Genomic DNA, 20344 nt, shown 5'->3' with positions numbered 1-20344 from the left:
TATTCATTCTTTCTCTTTCTTTTTAACTAATCATGAATTATTTCAGCTTCAAGATATTGATGAAGTAATTGCTTATTCTTAGAATGATATTGTAGGGTAGGTGTGAGAGGTTGGATCAGGTCAATTTGAACATAAAACAAGAAGAATATTTGGGATGGACATGGCCAGTTAAAAGAATTCTGAACTTACCACAGCCATTGAATGCCACACATAGTACATTGGAGCAACAGATGGCACCCTGGCTCGGAATTTGAAAATCATCATATGTGTTAAAGCATTGAAGAGGGAAAATATCGCAGAAGCAGGTTCTTGAATACCAAAAAATCTAACAAATGGCCACTGTTAAAAAAGAAAAATATGAGAGAAAATATAAGAAAATCCACTGACAAACTATGAAGCCATAGGAATACAGAAACATTTTTGTACTACTACTAAGCACACAGTCTCTTCATTTTAGAGCACAAAAAATATACAATATTCAAATCATGCATTTATATTATACATTACACTTTGCATCACATGAATTGACACTTTCATTACCATATTTCTGCCAAAATACAATGTTTCAATTCATTTTTTAAATAATTAAGAATTCAGTAAAATAACTGTCATTAGTAGTGTTTAGAACATAAATTAACAAAAAGGTTTTTATTTATATTAGTTTAAAGCAGGAAGCTTACAACATAAAAATAAGGGCAGTCTTCGGTAGGTTGGTATAATCCCTTTTTATACCAAAGCCATTTGCATTGCAAATGAAGGAGCTTCTACGTGGCCTTTCAACCTGCTTGTAATAGCAATTTCTATCCATTAAAAAAGAGAGAATACATTAGATATTGTCATAAACAAAAAAGATGATATGGTTACTGCATCTATGTATATAGATATATATATCGGTGGTGCATAATGGTTGTTGTCATTGGGTGTGCTGCCACAAAATGTTCGTAAAATGACATAAAATGTTCAATAACCCCATCGTACAATTTTGTTACTAATCAGTATATAATCACTGAAAATTAAATGAAAAGTGCGTATTTCTGCGACTGTAAAAGCATTTAAGATCATCATTAATTAAATTTTAAATATAATGCCTAAGCACACATCTAAGAAAATCACAAAATTCACTGAGCAAAATACCAATGCACAACCTTTCACATTAAACCATTTTCAGTGACAAAACAACAAAACAGCTAATACTGCCCATACTTGTAGTGTTTGGTGTGAGAATTCGACCTGACTTAAACTTTGCTTCTGACTTCTAAAAGTGTATTATTAGTTTTGAAAACAAATTAAGATCAAAGTTATAAGATGATATTGTAAGAAAAAAAATTATTGTAAAAACAACTTAGTTTCAGTTTAGGAATTTTAAATTAAATTCAACATACAACTTTTCGCCACAAAAACGAACATGTGGCCATGCCATCAAAATTGTCACACACCCTTTATCATTAATTTTTTGCCTTTCTCCCATTTCCTAAAATACACCCAGTACCAAATTATGATACAATGCACTGTGAGGTGTGCAGTGTCATTTCAGGACACCCACCACCAAATTTCAAGCAGGGGTATAAAAAAGTTTTCCATTATGATTTGTGATTAAATTAATGAGTAATTTGCCATTTTCAATGGGTGTGCAGCGCATACCTAGCACACCCAGAATATATGCCCAGTATATATAATAATATATATATATATATATATATATATATATATATAGATAGATAGATATAGGCATGGCTGTGTGGTAAGTAGCTGGCTTACCAACCACAAGGTTCTGGGTTCAGTCCCACTGCATGGCACCTTGGGCAAATGTCTTCTAATATAGCCTCGGACCAACCAAAGCCTTGTGAGTGGATTTGGTAGACGGAAACTGAAAGAAGTCCATCTTGTGTGTGTATATATATGTGTGTGTGTGTGTGTGTGTGTGTGTCTATGTGTGTGTGTGTCTGTTTTTGTCCCGCCCACCATCGCTTGACAACTGATGTTGGTGTGTTTACATCCCCATAACTTAGCAGTTCAGCAAAAGAGACCTAGAGAATAAGTACTAGGCTTATAAAGAATAAGTCCAGGGGTCTATTTATTTGACTAAAGGCGATGCTCCAGCATGGTTGCAGTCAAAATGACTGAAACAAACAGAAGAATATAACATGCTTGCTTTTGCTGTACACATTTTGATGTTAAAAAGTACATATCAAAAAGTGTACAAATGAAATTTCGCCTTCTGTATGAATAATCATAAAACGATTATGATCACTTATGGTCAAACAACCATTATGTTCAGTATTTAAACAAAGTTGACTTCTAGGCACTTAAACTCTAGACCAGTTTGGAGGTTTTTCTGTAGTTCTCTGTCAGATTTTTTATAATGAGAGCCAAGACTTCAGTAAATTTTCCAAGGACAACCAATTCTGGACTTACACACTATTGCTTATTCTGAATAGAAATGGTTGGAGAACAGAACCTTGATAATAACCCACCACTATACTAAACTCTTCAATATATTTACAGAACAGTTGCATAATAACTTCAAATTCCCTCAATACCAGTATCGAATTTACTTAGTATAAATCTAGAATGTGAGATCTTGTTGGATTCTCTTTTCAGTGAACAAAGATAAGATAGAGTTGCTTGTTTTTAGTTGCTGCACAAGTAAAATGGCACGGTTCTTTTTACGGCTGGACACCCTTTGTAACACTGACTTCCTTACATAGTGGACAGTGCTTTTTATGTGGCACCAGCCCCAGCAAGGCCTATTTTGGCATGGTTTTACAGCGGGATACCCTTCCAAACACTAACCACTTTACAGTGTGGACTGGATGCTTTTTACATGGCACCAGTACTGAAGAAGTTTGAAGGATTATATGAAGTTTCTATGTGATGCACAGATCATGATTTTTAAGTGGTTCATGATTGGCCTTGCTTGGTCTAAATTTGACATATTTCTCTAACTCTCACTTCTCAGGCACTTTAGTTTTTGTTTTTCTTTTTGAGATCTATGGTGTTTTATTCCACTGAAAGGAACCAAAACAAGCTATTGTACTGATGGAATAGGGTTTTAAATGGATGAACTTTAAGGTATATATAACTAGTTTTTCTAGTTTCCATACCAAAATATCTCTTTGTAATATTAGCTGATATAAATGCTGGTTGGTTGATTTCTCTGGTCACATTTTCTATCATATAGAAAGAAGGTTATAAAAATGTGAAGAGGAACACCAAAATCAACAAACAGTAGTAGAAGGATGGTAAAGATAATAAAAGCTACATAGTCAATAAACATCATATATAACACATAGACACACACACATATTGCAACCTTTTGCCCATTACACACACACACACACACACAACAGACAGAACTACAGTTTCAGTGGAAAGATAAAATTAACAGCTGGAAGGAAGAGGTAAAGAAGTAGTAGCCAAATTGCGTGTGTATGTGTGAGATTATATACATATTTAATATTAATAGTGACTGTTTACCATTATCATTATCATTTAATTCTTCTATGCTGGCATGGGTTGGATGGTTTGACCAGAGCTGGCAAGCCAGAGAGCTGCACCAGGCTCCATTGTCTGCTTTGGCATGGCTTCTATGGCTGATGCCCTTCCTAACGTCAACCACTTTACTTTGTTTCTGCAGAATATTGGAAATAAATGACATTGCTTGGATGACAGTGACAATCATTTTACAACTATCACATGATGTCAAGACAAAGAGACACAAACACACATCCATACATATATGTCTGTGTGTATGTGAATATAGATATATATATATATATATATATATTTTTTGTTGTGTTTAAGGAGAGTCATTACACCAATGTTATCAACACACCCACTGGTTCAATTCCACTCCTTTATTATTAGTCAATTGGTTAAATATCCAACTAACTAATCAATTGTTTATTTAGCTTGGTTAGACAGTAGGACTGAAAAATATCAAGGAGTGATGTTTGTAGAGGCCACACCTCATGAGGAATTAGCCCATAGGTTCAGGAAGGCTCTGAAGGCCACCAAGCACAACATTATGATCATTGAGAAGCCAGGAAGCTTCATCAGATCGCAATGATGTAGGACATACCCCTTCAAAAATACCTCATGCACTAATGAGAACTGTGTGGTATGTACCATAACTCCTGTATTAACTGTAAGGTTAGGAATGTAGTCTATAGCATAAGGTGCATGGAAGGAGTTTGTAAGGACAGAAACACGGCATACATTGGGGAAACCACCAGAAGTGTCCCCAAACAAACACTGGAGGGAGTATAATGGACAAGAAATAGTCATCCATACTCTATCAACATGGCAGCCTGCTGGGCCAAACTGACATCCGCATTTTTTTCAAACACCCAAAAGACCCATTACTTAGACAAATACAAGAGTACATCCTCATAAATGAAACACTACCCATACTAAATAAGAAATACACATAGGAAGTAGGGATACCCCAATGCCACGGATACAGGTACATTCATAAGTAGGCAGTCAAGTAGGTAAATAGGTAGGTAGGTAGATAAGTATGAAGGTTTTTGGGTGGTTGGGTTAGTTATATAGACTGTTAGTTACTTAATTATGTAGATCGATAGATAGGTGGAGAAATAGGTAAGTAAATGGGTAGGTAGAGGGATAAATAGATAGGTAGTTAGATAAGTAGGTAAGTAGTACAGACAGGCAGGTACACATACACACACTAACATGCACGTACACACACATATATACACAGGCACACACATATATATGCACAAAGCATATACATACCATGCATACACACATAAGCAAACAGAAGAAGTACACACACACACAGAAATACACACATGCAGAAGAATGCATACATACATACATCCATACATACATGCACACACACACACACACTGGCACACGTGCATGCTGGTATGCACACAGACAAAATTGCAACAATGTCTCGAGCAGACAAACACAGCCTCTGCAACAGACTAAGAGAAAATTCATTGAGATGGTTGCAAATAGCAACGAAAGAGCTTTGACAAAAAAAAATGATCTGCTGTTAAACAAACAATTGATTAGTTAGTTGGATATTTAACCAATTGACTAATAATAAAAAAGTGGAATTGAACCAGTGCACATGTTAATAATATTGGCATAATGACTTTCCCTAGACAACAAAACTTGTTTCAACACACAAATTCACATAAAAAATCTTGCAAACCGGATACAAAAACAAAGTGTGTGTGTGACACACTTTGTGTGTGTGTGTGTGTGTGTGTGTGTGTGTGTGTGTGTGTGTGTGTGTGTGTGTGTGTGTGTATATATATATATATATATATATATAAAACAGGCTTCTTTTAGTTTCTGCTGAGCAAACTGCCTCACAAGGCTTTGGCTAGCCCAAGGCTACAGTAGAACATGCTTGTCCAAACTGCCACAAAATGAGATTGAGCCTGGAACCATATGGCTAGAAGCAAACTTTTTGCCACAACCCCATATCTGCACCTATAAAAATAATTTTAAAATTTGAACTAGACTTCTTTTCTGTTATCATATAGGAATGTCGCAATTTTACAGGCAAGCCTTTTTTTTTCTTTAAATCAATAATGCTACTGGACTCATATCCATTTTTGCCAGCAAAATATTCATTATAAAAACTGAAATAGTTTAACTGATAAAATACTTCCTGACATTATTTCTTGCAACTCACACTTAAATGTAAAGCACATATAACTTGGTTTCTATTATATTCAACAGTATTATATTATATATTCACTTCTACAAAAACAATATATAGTAATTAGTTTGGATCATGTCAATCATGGTTATTAGCTCAGTAGCTTTCAGCATGTAAATGGCAAGTGGTTGACCATGTAGGAAGACAAATAAATAAATTAGCAAATCAATTAATAATATATTCCATTTTATCATTCCATTATAAGATAAAAAATGATTATTTAATCATATCAGGTACTCCACAACTCCAATCTCAGTAGTAATATAGTAAAGTTATGTATGTCATGTGGTAAAGAAATGCAATAAAAGGAGTTGAATGGACATTCGCAGTTCAATTTGTGCTACATATGTTTCAATAGCATGGCATCCTATTCATAATGCATTACATCATAAAAAAAACTTAAGCCATTTCATCAGGCACTGGATTTTTATTCTAATAGCAGTCAGGTGTCTGATGAAATGGCTGATATTTTCTTATGATGTAATGCATGAATTATGAATAAAATATCATGTTATTGAAACATGTGTAGCAAGGATTGAACTGCTACAGTCCATTCACGCACATGTGCATGTATGTGTGTGTACACACACACTCACTCTGTTTACTGTTGTTAAGCTTGCTTCTGCTTCAGTTCAATTTATTTTACAGTTGAATATACCAGATGGACACTTTGAGATCAGGATTCCATCATAACTGTAGAAGCTCACAGTAGATGTTGCAATTCAGGTGTTATAGTTTTATTTAGGGTGGTCAATCAGCTCACAGACTAAGTCTTTTATAAGGATGTCAAATTCTTCATTTAGAGAGAAATGATTTTTTTGCATATACATTCAAATGTTTAGTTTAGTTAGTTTTATAATTGAGAACTGAAGTAAACAAGATAACTCTGTTATGGAAATATTCAGTCTTAGAAGTAATGAAATCAATAATGTTGAATTAAATATGTATTCATAAATAATATAGGGATCATTAAGTGTACCTATCAAGACAAGCTTTCGACATTAATCAGGCAGTGCTAAAACATAAGCCCTATTATGGCCACATGGCTGGCTTATATTATCGCCTAGAAGTCAAAATGTTGACAGTGCATCCTTACCAACTTCTTGAAATTACTGTCTGCTATCTTATAAAAGTTTGGAGAGTTCAAAACTGTGCAGGTCTTTTCCTGCACAGATGTGAGCAATGAAGGGTTCCGGGGAAGTCCATTCTAAAGGATAAGCTTACAACAAGATATGAAATTGACAGCTTTGTCAGAATTTGCAGAGATATGCAGAGTATCTTTGCTAAATATCAAATGTGAAAAACTATACTTTCCTTTTATAGATCCATCAGTTGATAAAAAATATAGAGCCTTTATCCATGGTACAGATTTTAGCATAATAACACCTCTTGTCTAGTCTCTAATTGTAAAGCCTCGCATACAGTAAATTAACAGAATAAAATAAACTGAGATGATTTAATATCTTTATCCATCGTTACTTAAACAACATTTTTAATTAAATATAATATAGAATAGGTTGTTATCATAGCAGCAACAACATACAACTGTAGTTTCATGTTAAAATGCTTTGGAAGAAATTGCAAAAACAACCTATTTCTAACGGGTTAACTTTCTCACATTTGATCCATCTCATCTTCAGCCCACATTAATCTATCATTCATTCCTGTACAATCTCATGCTTTTTTGCAGACAATGCACTATCAAATACTTCCATAATCACTGTTGTTTCTACCACAAGTAATCATCAACACCTTTGATACTACTATTTCTAACTCTGTTCACATCAAGAATGCTTTATAGGAAATTACACACACACGCATACTGAATCACTTTCTGCTCACTTCTTTCCTTTTGAGTTCACACTGTGCAATCAGTAATTTAATTAATATAAAGAATAGAATATAACAGCTAAAAAAACCTTAACCATCATTTGCAAGCACAAGTATGACTTAGTAATTTGTACATGCTTTCAATAATTGTTTTAGGTGCCTATACAATTGCAAGCAGACAGACACCTTCTTGGTGTCTAAAACACCTAACACAGACATTATAATACTTGCTAATTACTGCCCCCCTCTCTCTCACTCACTTTCTATTAATGTATTCTCTTCTTTTACGATCTTTTTTTTTACCTCAATGCTAATGATTTTCTTTTACCTCTATTTACTAATTTACAAAACTTTCTCAACTCTGCACTGCAGATTTTAAACCAACTTAAACCATATAACTGTAAAAATCTACAAGAGCCTTGCCTGGTTTAGTTTATACTAAAGCATTATGAATTTTTTTTTCTAAATAAGATAACTAATTCCTTTTTTAATTTACAGATAATAGTCAAAATGTTTATGCTTATTGTCTGAAAGAAATTAACAAGTTGATTAATAGTATCAGCTCATGGATCATGAATTCAAATCCTCTGCAGATATTTTGTTATGTCTTAAAGGCAGAACATTTTTAATCTATATAACTCAGTTCACCTAGCAGTTGGGAACAAGTACCAGTAAATTTTCTAAGAAAGTTTCTCTATAAAAAAGACTGACATCTTAAAAACAAAATTAAGTATTATACACTGTTAATGTTCATAATGGAGAGGCTAAACTAGATTTCTGTGTTGGAAAAGAGTATGAATACATTCTTCCAGTCCAGAGATATCCATAAGTCTACCTGGTATAGGGCTACTTTGGGACAAAGTTCACTGATAGGTTTTGTAATTGTATCTGAGCTGGACATTTGTAGAAAGAGAGGGGTGGAGCTATCAATTGATCACCACCCAGTTTTCTACAACCTCAGACTATAGTCTCGCTTGGGAAACCAAAAGGAAAATTCAATGACTATTACTTCTAATAGGACCCTATAGAGAAGGTGTCTGTGTGCTCAATAGTATGAAGTGATAATGAATTAATATTGTTTTAACAACCAAAATATATCTATTGCACTTACGATTGCAAGATTCCCGGACTGGGTGAGGCATTGTGTTCTTGAGCAAAACACATCATCTCGCATTGCTCTGCAATCACTTTGACACCTGACATGTAGTACATCATGCACCTGTTCAGGCAATGTTGATTTGATGAAGAGAGTGAGCTAATGTACAGCACATACATTTGATCACTATAAACAAATCATTTGTGCAGGTCTTCAACAGGAGAATTCATCAATATCTACAAACGTTTACCAATATTTTGTGTGTATTTAAAAAAAAAATATGGAAGGAAGAAATACTGAATGCAAAATCATTCATGAAAGAATTTCTTATGAATAATTAAAAAAACAAACATTTTAACTACTTACCTTTCCATAGAACTGTGGTATTTTTTGGCTGTCTCTTTGAAAAGCATCAACAGTATACCACATACAAGTATACTTGCATTCATCTTCGCAATGCCAACCTGTTAGTTTCAAACTAAGTGGTTGGCGACTGGCAAAGACTTTCATATTAGTGCAGTTTTTATGAAGACAACCACTAAGGCACCGCTGGAATATCCAGGAAGAATCTCCCTTAGAACAAGTTACCAATGTAACTTTTTCATGAAGAAAGAGAAAAGTGACCAGAAATATGCATGAAAAATTGCACTTCATGATCAAGCTGCAATGAAAAAATAAAGTGCATTAACAAATGTACAAGATTAAAATACATGTGTAAATACAATTCTGTTTTGTCTTAACAGCTGTTACCACAAGTTCACCCATTATCATCTTTGCTAATATGATTATTTATGGAATTTGACACATTCTCAGCATGTATGACTATCAATTCACACATAAACTGGCCTGTTGTGATGTTTATGAGGCAAAAAAAATAAAAAAGATATATTATTTGAACATAATTAACAGAGATCTAAAAATTACCTTCTTAACCTCAGAATTATTCATACATTCACATATATAAAAATTCACATATCTAGAACATACCTAGACACACTCTAGAACACCCTACTACAACATCATCCTAAAGCAGTAATTGCCACTTCAATAACTTCATTAATCCCAAACACTATTCCTCAGAACTTAAAATATTTTTCCAAGCTTTTGCTGTTCTCTACCCCTTTACATTATAATTAGGTAGTTTCAGGTTGAATCTCACTGCTGTGGAAACTTGGGCAAGTATTTGTCATCCTAACCTCAAGCAAGCTTTGTGAGTGAAATTTGGTAGACAGAAATTATATGGTAACTGGTTAGAGATGCAGTTCTTGATCTTAGGTGGTAGACGAAATCTGCTTTTCACTTTAACAAAACCCACCCACCCAGTCCTTATGTGCCTTTACCACTGTACACTCTATTGCAAGCATTCAGGTCAGGTCTCCACTCTTAAGATAACATTCTTCCTTCCTTCTACTTGTTAGTTGGAGAAAGATTTTTAAAAAAAAACACTGACAATTGTTCACAACTCTCAAAAAGGGGAGATAATTTCAAGAGCGAAAGATAACAGCTACAAACAGGTCTCAGTCAGTTTAGACTTCATTAATAAAATATAGTTTTCTATGTAGGTCTTGGTATTTGAGCAAGATTGTAAAAGAAAAGATGCTGTTATTACATACCCTGCTTTTCAATACGAGTACAGACTTAAAGGCTCTATGGTAATTTTTTTACACTACCACCATCATCAACATCTCGCCCATAGCAACAAACCATTGGTTGCTTACACTTACTAAAAACAATAACCAAATCTCCTTCAACACACAACCTGCTCTTTTATTGAAAGGCTTGCAAAGTCCTGGATATACAAAAGATGGGATAGACACATCTGGAACATCTTTGATCATAGGTCTGCTTGAACAGGGTCAATGAGAGGTTAAGCAAGAACAACTATACAGTAGGCAAACTTTATAATACTGCACATACATAAGATGAAGTATAATCTGGATGCTGCTTACATCAGTATCTTTGATCTTTGTAAAGATGGCCAGGATGTCCTTAACCCCTTAACATTCAGATTACTCTGTCAAATGTAATGCTTATTTATTGATATTTTCAAAATATAATTTATAGAGAATTCATTTAGAAACTAAGAGCAATTACCAAACAATAAAAATACAACAAAGTTGATAACACTGCAGTGCAATGAGAAAAAAAGAGAACAATAATAAATAACACTACTGGTTTTCTATCTGCAACATCTGACAGGTTTACTAGTGTCAAGAGGTAAAAAATAACTGTTACAATTTGCCATATTTCAGTGAAGAGGAATGTATTTTACAAAATAAAAACAAAAAAAAAAGAGAAAGAAACAGCAATGCAACACAAAGCGCCTCAATTGGTCACACACTATATGCAGACACATACATAAATACACACACACATACACACACACACACACACACACACACACACACACACATATATACAACAGGCTTCTTTCAATTTCCGTCTACCAAAACCATTCACGAGGCTTTGGTCAGCCCAAGGCTATAGTAGAAGACACTCTATAAAGTAGAGTTGAATTTCATGTAGCCACTGTTGGCAACTTTTCTCCCCCACCCATTTTGTAGGAGGTATTACCTATTTTTCTGGGCTCTTTTCACAGCTATACCCTGTTTGAAATTTGCATTAGTTTTTGTATGGAAAAAAAAAAGGGAAGGAAGTGGGGCTTGTTTGTAGTTTGTAAAGAAAATGTTAAACATGCCTAGAAAAAAAAGAAACATGGTCTTTCCCCCCACCACTAAATGACATGAAGAACTATCAAACAAGGTGAATAAGTACCGGTGGGGGGAGAAAGAAAAGAGAACTAACACTCAGTCTTTCTAGAACTTCCAGAATGAAAATGTAAACACCTGAAAGACTTACACTCTATTCATTACTAAATGTCTTTACCACTTCTTCATTATTAATAGTAAAGAAGCTAGAAAAGATTGATCACATTTCAGTCTAATTGTCATTTTAAATGACTGAGGCTTTCCTTTCTCTGTCGCTTCACTCTTTTTTCTCTATGGTTAAGAGAGTGAAGATTCAAAGGGGCCAGCCTTGTTACATTATGTATGAGGCTAAATCTCCCTGAGAACTATGTTAATGGTACGCATATCTGTGGAGTACGCAACCACTTGCACGTTAATTTTATCTTGGTGTGGTCATGAAAAGTGAAAGTGGCATCTAATATTTGCTGTAGTTATTTGTCTTTGATTTACCAATGTGTCTATGTACCTACTTTTCTTTGGATATATGCATCTATTTTCTTTCGACGTATGTATCAGTCTACTCTGAAAATACTGATCAACATTTAAAAACAAAAAAGGGAACACCACCTTCCTTTCAGTCACCACTCACTGTCTTTCTCACTTCCTCTCTGTCCCTCCCCTCTCTCCCACTTTGCCACTCACTTCAACTATACCTCCCCTGTTAAACACCTTTTATTTCTCTTTTCCTTTGTACCTCTCCCTTCAACCTTTTTACTGCTTCCTTTGAAATAAGTGTGACACACACCACAGGTACGTATGTACAAAAGCAAAAAGTTAGCATATTAATATTATCGATAATAAATAATCCTTTCTACTAAAGGCACAAGGCCTGAAATTTGAGGGAAGTGGGATAGTCGGTTACATCAACCCCAATGTTCAACTGGTACTTATTTCATCAACCCCAAAAGGATGAAAAGCAGAATTTGAACTCAGAATGTAAAAACAGATGAAATATTGTTAAGCATTTTGTCCAGCTTGCCATAATAACAAAAATTCATTCCACTATCGGCACAGGCCAGATTTTTGTGGGGAATGGGATAGTCAATTACATCAACTTTGGTATTCAACCAGTAGTTATCTTATTAATTCCTGCAAAGATGAAAAGCAAAGTCAGACTCAGCAGAATTTGAATCCAGAATGTGAAAAGCAGAAAGAAATGCTGCTAAGCAATTTGCCTGGCATGCTAATATTGATTCTACTAACCAATTTGCTGTTTTAAAAATGATGATGATAATGATATACATGAATACGATGAAAAGTGTTCTATCATCACCTGTAGTTGTCACACCTGCTCTAAACTGTATAGATGCAGTAACCACTACATATGTGTGTGTGTGTGTGTGTGTGTGTGCGTGTGTATTAATCACTGGGATAAAATGTTTTTAAACAAAACATTCAAACTAAAACTGTAGAGGCAAACAGGTTTAATTCAAAGATAGACTGACAGCAAATCACATTACAACTGCCAGTTCTACCATCAACTGATTTAATGGTCAATGATATTGAACAAACAGTTCATGCTATTAGTGTTAAAACAACAAAAACAATTTATCGACTTTTGAATATTTATGCATATGTACACACACACACACACACACACACACACACACACACACACACACACACACAAATACAAATAAATACAAACATGCACATATCCAGATATGCACATATATGGATATAGACAACCACATATATACATTGTGTGTATATATATACGTGTATATATATATATATACATATATATATATGTATATATATATGTATATACATACATACATACATAAGGGTGGTTTGTTAGCAATTTTTCAACTGAAAGGCAAAAAATGTATACATCACTGAAGCGACTAAGGGCACAAGTCAGCACTAGTATTGCTAGAAATAAGAGTCAAAACAACTCATAGCCACAATAAGCACTTATCTTAATGACTGACAAGGGAGGCAAGCTCCCTCAGCACCAGGCATAGCCAGATCACTAGCGAGTTGTTTTGACTCTTATTTCTAGCAATACTGGTGCTGACCAGCACCCTCAGTCACTTTAGTGACATACATATTTTGGCCTTTCAGCTGAAAAATTGCTAACAAGCCATCCTTATTATTTATAATTTTCACTTTTACCATTTATGAAATCAGCATATGATTTCCATGGCCATCTTATAAGCTGATAAGGTGAGTTGAGTTTAACCCTAGGTGCCAGTAAGAGCCACTGATAGCATTAATATGTGAAACCACAGGTGATTTGGCTAAGCCTAGCGCTGGAGCACTGCCTTTAGGCGAGCAAATCGTCCCCAGGACTTATTCTTTGTAAGCCTAGTACTTATTCTATTGGTCTCTTTTGCTGAACCATAACAAAGTTATGGGTACGTAAATGCACCGGCATCGGTTGTCAAGCAATGCTGGGGGGGGGGGACAAACACAGACGCACAAACATATACCTACACATACATACATATATATATATATACATACGACGGGCTTCTTTCAGTTTCCGTCTACCAAATCCACTCAAAAGGCTTTGGTCGGGCTGAGGTTATAGTAGAAGACACTTGCCCAAGGTGCCATGCGGTAGGATTGAACCCGGAACCCTGTGGTTGTTAAGCAAGCTACTTATCAAACTGCCATCAGAAACAGCCACATAAATGGTGTAAGGATATGGAAGGAAGACGTTGAAGCTTCTCCTCTGCAAGTTTATTTTATTCAACAGCAAAAGGAGCTATTTTTTCAGAGAGAAGTATAATTGGTATATTCAAAAATGACAGTTAAAGGAATGTATTTGCTATGTTCTTACAGTGTATGACCACTCTGAAATTGACTTCAGGTAACGAAAAATGAAAACAAGAGGAGTTTGACTTCAGTTCACAAATACTGCTTTGAATCTTTAGTAGTTCACAGTGAAAAGATGTCGCATTCAAAATATCATAATGGATGGGTAAATAAGCATCCTTTGGTAGGTAAACAAAAATATCAACAAATAGAAGAGAGGGAAGGGAACATCACCTTTCAGGTAACTCAGAATAGGTAAAGGTAAGCTTGCCAAAGTTTATTGCAGTTTAAATATGGAGATTAAGATTATTTGGTATTGGATATTCATCGCGTACAGTGTTCCTAATCAATTTAATCACCATCACAGATGAACAGTCAAAATAAATAAATAGACAAAATCCTTTCACTTTTATAATATTCTCTAACCAAGAAATAATACACAATTAAAACATATAAATAAATAATAAATCAAGAGAATGTGAAAACCACGAAAAAATATTCTCTAATGCCAATATATGACCATATAGATTTAAAAAGTACAGAAGACCTTACATACAAAAAAACTATGTACATACAACAAATTAGAGAAAAACCCATGTAAACCACTGTTTTTCCTAGTTTGTCCATTTACATGGGAGCTCTGGGCACAATGCTATAGTACATGACCATCCTTGGGATATAAGTAATGTGTGTGTAAAGTTTGGTGAAAATCGGTGGAAATGTATGCATTAATCAATATACACACACATACTGTGATTTATATATAAGCCATTATAAAGAAGAATGGAGAATTATACATCTTCAAAATGTGTTTAATACAGTATTCTCATTAAATTTACATTAAACACTAATCCTGTTTCTGCTGGTTAAGTGTCCTAATGGTTTATGTGGATTTTGTTGGTTCAGTTGCAGAACATATTCATTCAAGTATGTGGGTAATATATAATATTACACACATACCTGAATATAATATTAAGTAGACATTCCAATGCAACTTTGTTCAAGGTTTTATCTATGCAGGTGATTGAAGAGAACTGAGGATTCAAGTCTCAGCTTGTCCTTCTTATAGTATATTCAAGGTGGGGATCATAAAACTTTAGGGTACATGATAGTAGAGATTGGTACTTATTTTAATAACCTAGAAAGGGTGAATGGCAAAGTTGACCTCAGCGGAATTTGAACTCAGAACGTAAAGACAGACGAAATGCTGCTCAGGATTTTGCCCAGCATGCTAATGATTCTGCCAAGTCACTACCTTAAAAGCACTTATTATATTGGTAAGTGAAAATTCTGACAGTGCCAGCTGGTGGGATTGTTGTATTACACGATTTCTTCACAATCTGCAAATCATCAGCAACAGGTACCCAAGCACCAAATGCCATATTGAAAATCCATTGAAGTGATATAGTTGAGCACTAATTGCTAATTTACACACAGCCCACCAGTTTTTTTGTGATATCACTGACTGTTTTGTCAATGTTAAACTATATTAGTTTGATAGATTTATGATCTGGCATTCAGTGCTTGAGTACCTGTTGCTGATGAACCACAATTTATGATGAAATTACATGATGCAAAGACTCATCTGCCATTGCTGACAAAATTTTCATCTGCCAATATAAAATCTTATGCATTCATTTTGCCAGTTTTATTTTTTATAATTATTATCATTGTTGCAACATATACTACTGCTACTGTCTTTAAATATTGCAATGTCTGTAGTTCTATATGTTAGGAGACGACTTCAAAAGATGTTTTCACCCTCAAAACTTCTTCCAAACTTCAACTTTTGTTGCCTGATCAACATAACCAACACCATTTACAATTTTCTTCCATGTCTCTAAAAAAGTTCTTCCTTTTAAAGTTTTGTCCTGCAGGACCAGTAGCAAAAATGTTGATCAGTATTTAATATCTATATGATATAAATTCTCAAGATGACTACCATAGTTTACAGCATTCAAAACAACACATCCAAGTTAAGTTGGATGTGTTAATTGATATTTTTTACAAAGGTAGCTTCCATTGTTAATAGCTAATTTCTACACAGCCTGCCAACTTTTTGTGATATCACTAACTGTTTAGTTAGTGTTAAACTATATCAGTTTGATGGATTTTTGATCTGGTATTCAGTGCTTGGGTACCTGTTCTGATGATTCACAATTTTCAATGAAATCACGATATAACAGTCCCATCTGCCAGTGCTGACAAAACTTTTTTCAGTCAATATAATCTTTTTATAGCATCAAACATCTCTACAAGTCAATTTCTCAGAATGATTACTGCAAGCTACAGCATTCAAAACTATACATTCAAGTAACCAAGTTAAGTTGGATGTGCTAATTGAGGTACATATTATCATCATCACAATTTAGCATCTGTTTTCCATTCTGGAGTGGGTTAGATGGTTTAACTGGAACTAGTAAGGCAGAGAGTTGCTCCAGTCTATTTTGGCTTGGTTTCTATGGCTGGATGCTCTACTTAATGCTGCTTGCCTTTTATGTGTCACTGGCACTGGCTTTGACTATGATTTCACTTAGCTTATGTGTCCCAAGCACAGCAACTCACCAAAAGTCTTGATCACTTGTCATTGCCTCAACAAGACTCAACATCCAAAGATCATATTTCACCAACTCATTCCACATCTACCTCTTCCACAGGTTCCCCCCATACACAAACATACATATATTTCACAAATGAAAAATAATAGGTGCAGGAGTGGCTGTGTGGTAAGTAGCTTGCTTTCCAACCACATGGTTCCGGGTTCAGTCCCACTGCGTGCCATCTTGGGCAAGTGTCTTCTACTATAGCCTAAGGCCGACCAAAGCCTTGTGAGTGGATTTGGTAGACGGAAACTGAAAGAAGCCCATTGTATGTGTGTGTGTGTGTATATGTCTGTGTCAGTGTTTGTCCCTCCCAACATTGCTTGACAACCAATGCTGGTGCATTTACGTCGCCATAACTTAGTGGTTCAGCAAAAGAGACCGATAGAATAAGTACAAGGCTTACAAAGAATAAGTCCAGGTCACTTTGTTCGACTAAAGGTGGTGCTCCAGCATGGTTGCAGTCAAAATTACTAAAAGAAGTAAAAGAATAAAAGAACACTATGAAGGCTAACCCTATTGAGTTGTTTTCAATCAGAGACTTGTCTTTTTTCATAAAAAACTAACAATTCTATAGAATTTAAACAACATAAAAAATGAGATTTCTACAAAACAACAGTGACTGGATATTCTTTATTTCCCTGTCTATTCAGTTTGAAAGTATTGACAACCAGCTAACTTTTTGTTACTTGTTAATGATAAAATAATGATGTCCTGCCTTCTTCACTATTACTGTATGAGTGACTAACAGCCTATATATTGCTAAATGAAAAACAAACCACTGAAATATACCACACTAATAAAATATGTGCAAAAGATTCTCTGGTAAATAATTTATTACTACATATTTCAGATGACCTTTACAAATGACTTGCAACTCTGCCCTGTATATGTTATCAATTTAGAAGAAAAATTTTCATGAAAATGATAAATTGGCTGTCAAAATTAATCATTCAAAATTGAGAATGCTTTGAACAAAAGATTTAAGGTAAAACAGTTACGCATGGAAAACAGATATTAGCTATTTGAAGACACACAAAAACTCTTAACTTCAACTTGAGCACTTATTATTTGGTGTCAAAATTTTTTCTTGCACAACTGCAATCTGGTTACTGATGCAATTCTACTGATATCAAATAATAAATGTAAAAGAAAGTTAACAATCTTTGTGTGTTTTTGAATGCCTAATATTTGTTTCCCACACTATAACTGCTTTAGTTTCAACATATGGTCTTCAATCAAATCCAAAATTTAAGGTAGTTTCCATCAAACCCTAAATTCTCCAGATACAAGATTTCTTATGTATGTCTCTAACCTGTTAAGGTTTTATTCAAAGGAAAGAGAAAATTGAAGAAGCAAGTTTTTAAAATGTGAAAGAAGCATGCTGTTACTTTGTACTGTGAATTGCTAATATCTACCGAAAAACACTGTACTATTTATAAATTGTATAGGAGTTTTGAGTACTGAAAACCTAATTGAAGATGATAGAGATATGAACTGGTCAAATTCTCTTGTCATTCTGCTTGAGAAGTTGAAATTGCAAAGCAAACATTTGCAAACTAACAATAGTAAATGTAGAAGTGGTTCATAAATCAGGAAGGCATTAACAGATTCTTACTTGTTTTTGATAAGTTTTATATCCTGTACTGTGAACATTGAGCATAAAATTTTTTTTTTTTTAACTATGTGCAATAACAATAGCTATAGTAGTAGCAGCTGCTACTGCTACTGCCTTCATTCATTAACCTCTTTCTAAATTTCCCTTTATTGTTAGATTGTGACATTTATTTCATATCCTTTATAGTATGAAACTGAACTTAATTTTTTATGTTGAAATAGTGACATTGTTAAAGTCTAACACATTTATTTAATGTTATTTAAATCATTCAATAACCAAATAATGTGACACACTGAAGCAAATAAAAATGTTGATATTTTCATATATTCTATCACCAGTTTTATCTCTAATACATCCAAGCAAATAAATAAGTGTATGAAACTGAAAACAAATTTTGCTTACCTTAAATATCAAATAAACTGGTCACAAATATAGTGTTATATTAAATCAAGGACAAAATGAATTATACTTCACATTATACCTAAGCTGATAAAAAGTGCAATAGCATAATACTCAGTGCAAATTAGAGATAACAGTCCTCAAAAGGATTAAAATGACTTAATCCACTTAAACATTACTAAATGATTAATAATCTTCATGAAAATACAATATGTCAGTATTGTAATTTTAGATTAAACACACCAAAATCCAATTCAAACTGGAAATAAAAACTTAAAAGCATCTAGATGAAAAGTATGTTGAAAAAATATTAAATATCTAATGAACAATAACTCAGACAACAATTCAAATATATTTTATTGGTTGATATAAGATTAGCTTGCCAAAGTTATTAACAAATGTAAATCTTAATCAGGGAACAGATTATTGAAAATATAAGCTACAGTATGTAAATAAGAATTTGCATTAGAAAAGGGAAAATAAAATACAGAAAAAAAACATTCTTCAAAAATATGTAGTAAAATAGGTCACAAGTTTCAATGCAACAAGTTACAATTTATTCCATTATTTAGAGAACCAATGCAGTTATTTATATAACTATTTTGTATTAAAACTCATGACCTATTTCAATATATATTTTGTGAAGAATATTTTTGTTTCTGTATTTTATTTTCCCTTTTGTAATGCAAAATCATATTTTCATACCATAACTTTTGTGGCTGTGAGGTAAGAAGCTTGCTTTCCAACCACATGGTTCTGGGTTAACAAATGTCTTAAACTATAGCCTCAGGCCAACCAAAGCCTTGTGAGTGGATTTGGAGGCAGAAACTGGAAGAAGTCAGTCACATACATATATATATATATGTAGAGAGAATTTACAAAAAAACAAAAGATAAAGACGGGTGTGTAAACAACAAACATGTATTAGTTTAATGCTCGGGAACTGAGAAACTCTTTTACGTTTCGAGCCTACGCTCTTCGACAGGAAGGAACACAAATATAAACAGGGAGAGAAAATAGAAAAAAAGTTTAGTCGCTAACGATTTATCGTGGCGAATGTATATATATATATATATATATATATGTGTGTGTATGTGTGAGTATGTCTTGTGTATGTGTGCGTGTGTGTGTGTGTGTGTGTGTGTGCATGTGTCAAATCACCGCTTGACAACCAGTGTTGGTGTGTTTATGTCCCTGTAAATTAGCAGTTCGGTAAAAGAGACTGGTAGAATAGGTACTACGCTTAGGAATTAAGTCTTGGGGTCAATTTAGTCAACTAAAACCCTTCAAAACAGTTCTCCAGCACGGACACAGTCAAATGACTGAAACAAGTTAGCTTTTGTATGTAGCAGATGTTCAGGAGCTATAAACACTGTAAATGTGCAGAAAACAACTTCTGCCACATTCCAGGGAGAAAAACTAGAAGTGGTTGATAGCTTCCAATATCTAGGTGACCAAGTTAGTAGTGGGGGAGGGTGCACTGAAAGTGTAGCTGCTAGAATAAGAATAGCCTGGGCAAAGTTCAGAGAGCTCTTACCTCTGCTGGTGACAAAGGGTCTCTCTCACAGAATAAAAGGCAGACTGTATGAC

The 20344-nt window shown here is 34.2% G+C and overlaps 1 protein-coding gene across 6 annotated transcripts in view; it reads right to left on the bottom strand.

Annotated features, from left to right (window-relative positions):
• The window catches only part of LOC106870209 (post-GPI attachment to proteins factor 3), a 71175-nt gene that overhangs the window by 29221 nt on the left and 21610 nt on the right, over positions 1–20344 (bottom strand). For 4 of the 6 annotated variants that reach the window (XM_014916212.2, XM_052967209.1, XM_052967210.1 and 1 more), the window contains 2 exons: positions 8994–9288; positions 190–339 (listed from right to left, as the gene is read on the bottom strand). In XM_014916212.2, the coding sequence (XP_014771698.1) occupies positions 190–339; positions 8994–9281 (438 nt within the window). In that variant the 5' untranslated portion in view covers positions 9282–9288. Of the gene's footprint in view, positions 1–189; positions 340–8993; positions 9289–17143; positions 17167–18757; positions 18890–20344 lie in introns of those variants that run through there. The other 2 variants (XM_052967212.1, XM_052967213.1) reach the window with 2 other exon arrangements.

This window comes from Octopus bimaculoides, chromosome 4 (genome assembly GCF_001194135.2).
Source record: "Octopus bimaculoides isolate UCB-OBI-ISO-001 chromosome 4, ASM119413v2, whole genome shotgun sequence".
NCBI lineage: Eukaryota > Metazoa > Mollusca > Cephalopoda > Octopoda > Octopodidae > Octopus > Octopus bimaculoides.
The sequence above is the reverse complement of the archived record's forward strand: the minus strand, read 5'-3'. Positions and strand labels throughout refer to the sequence as shown.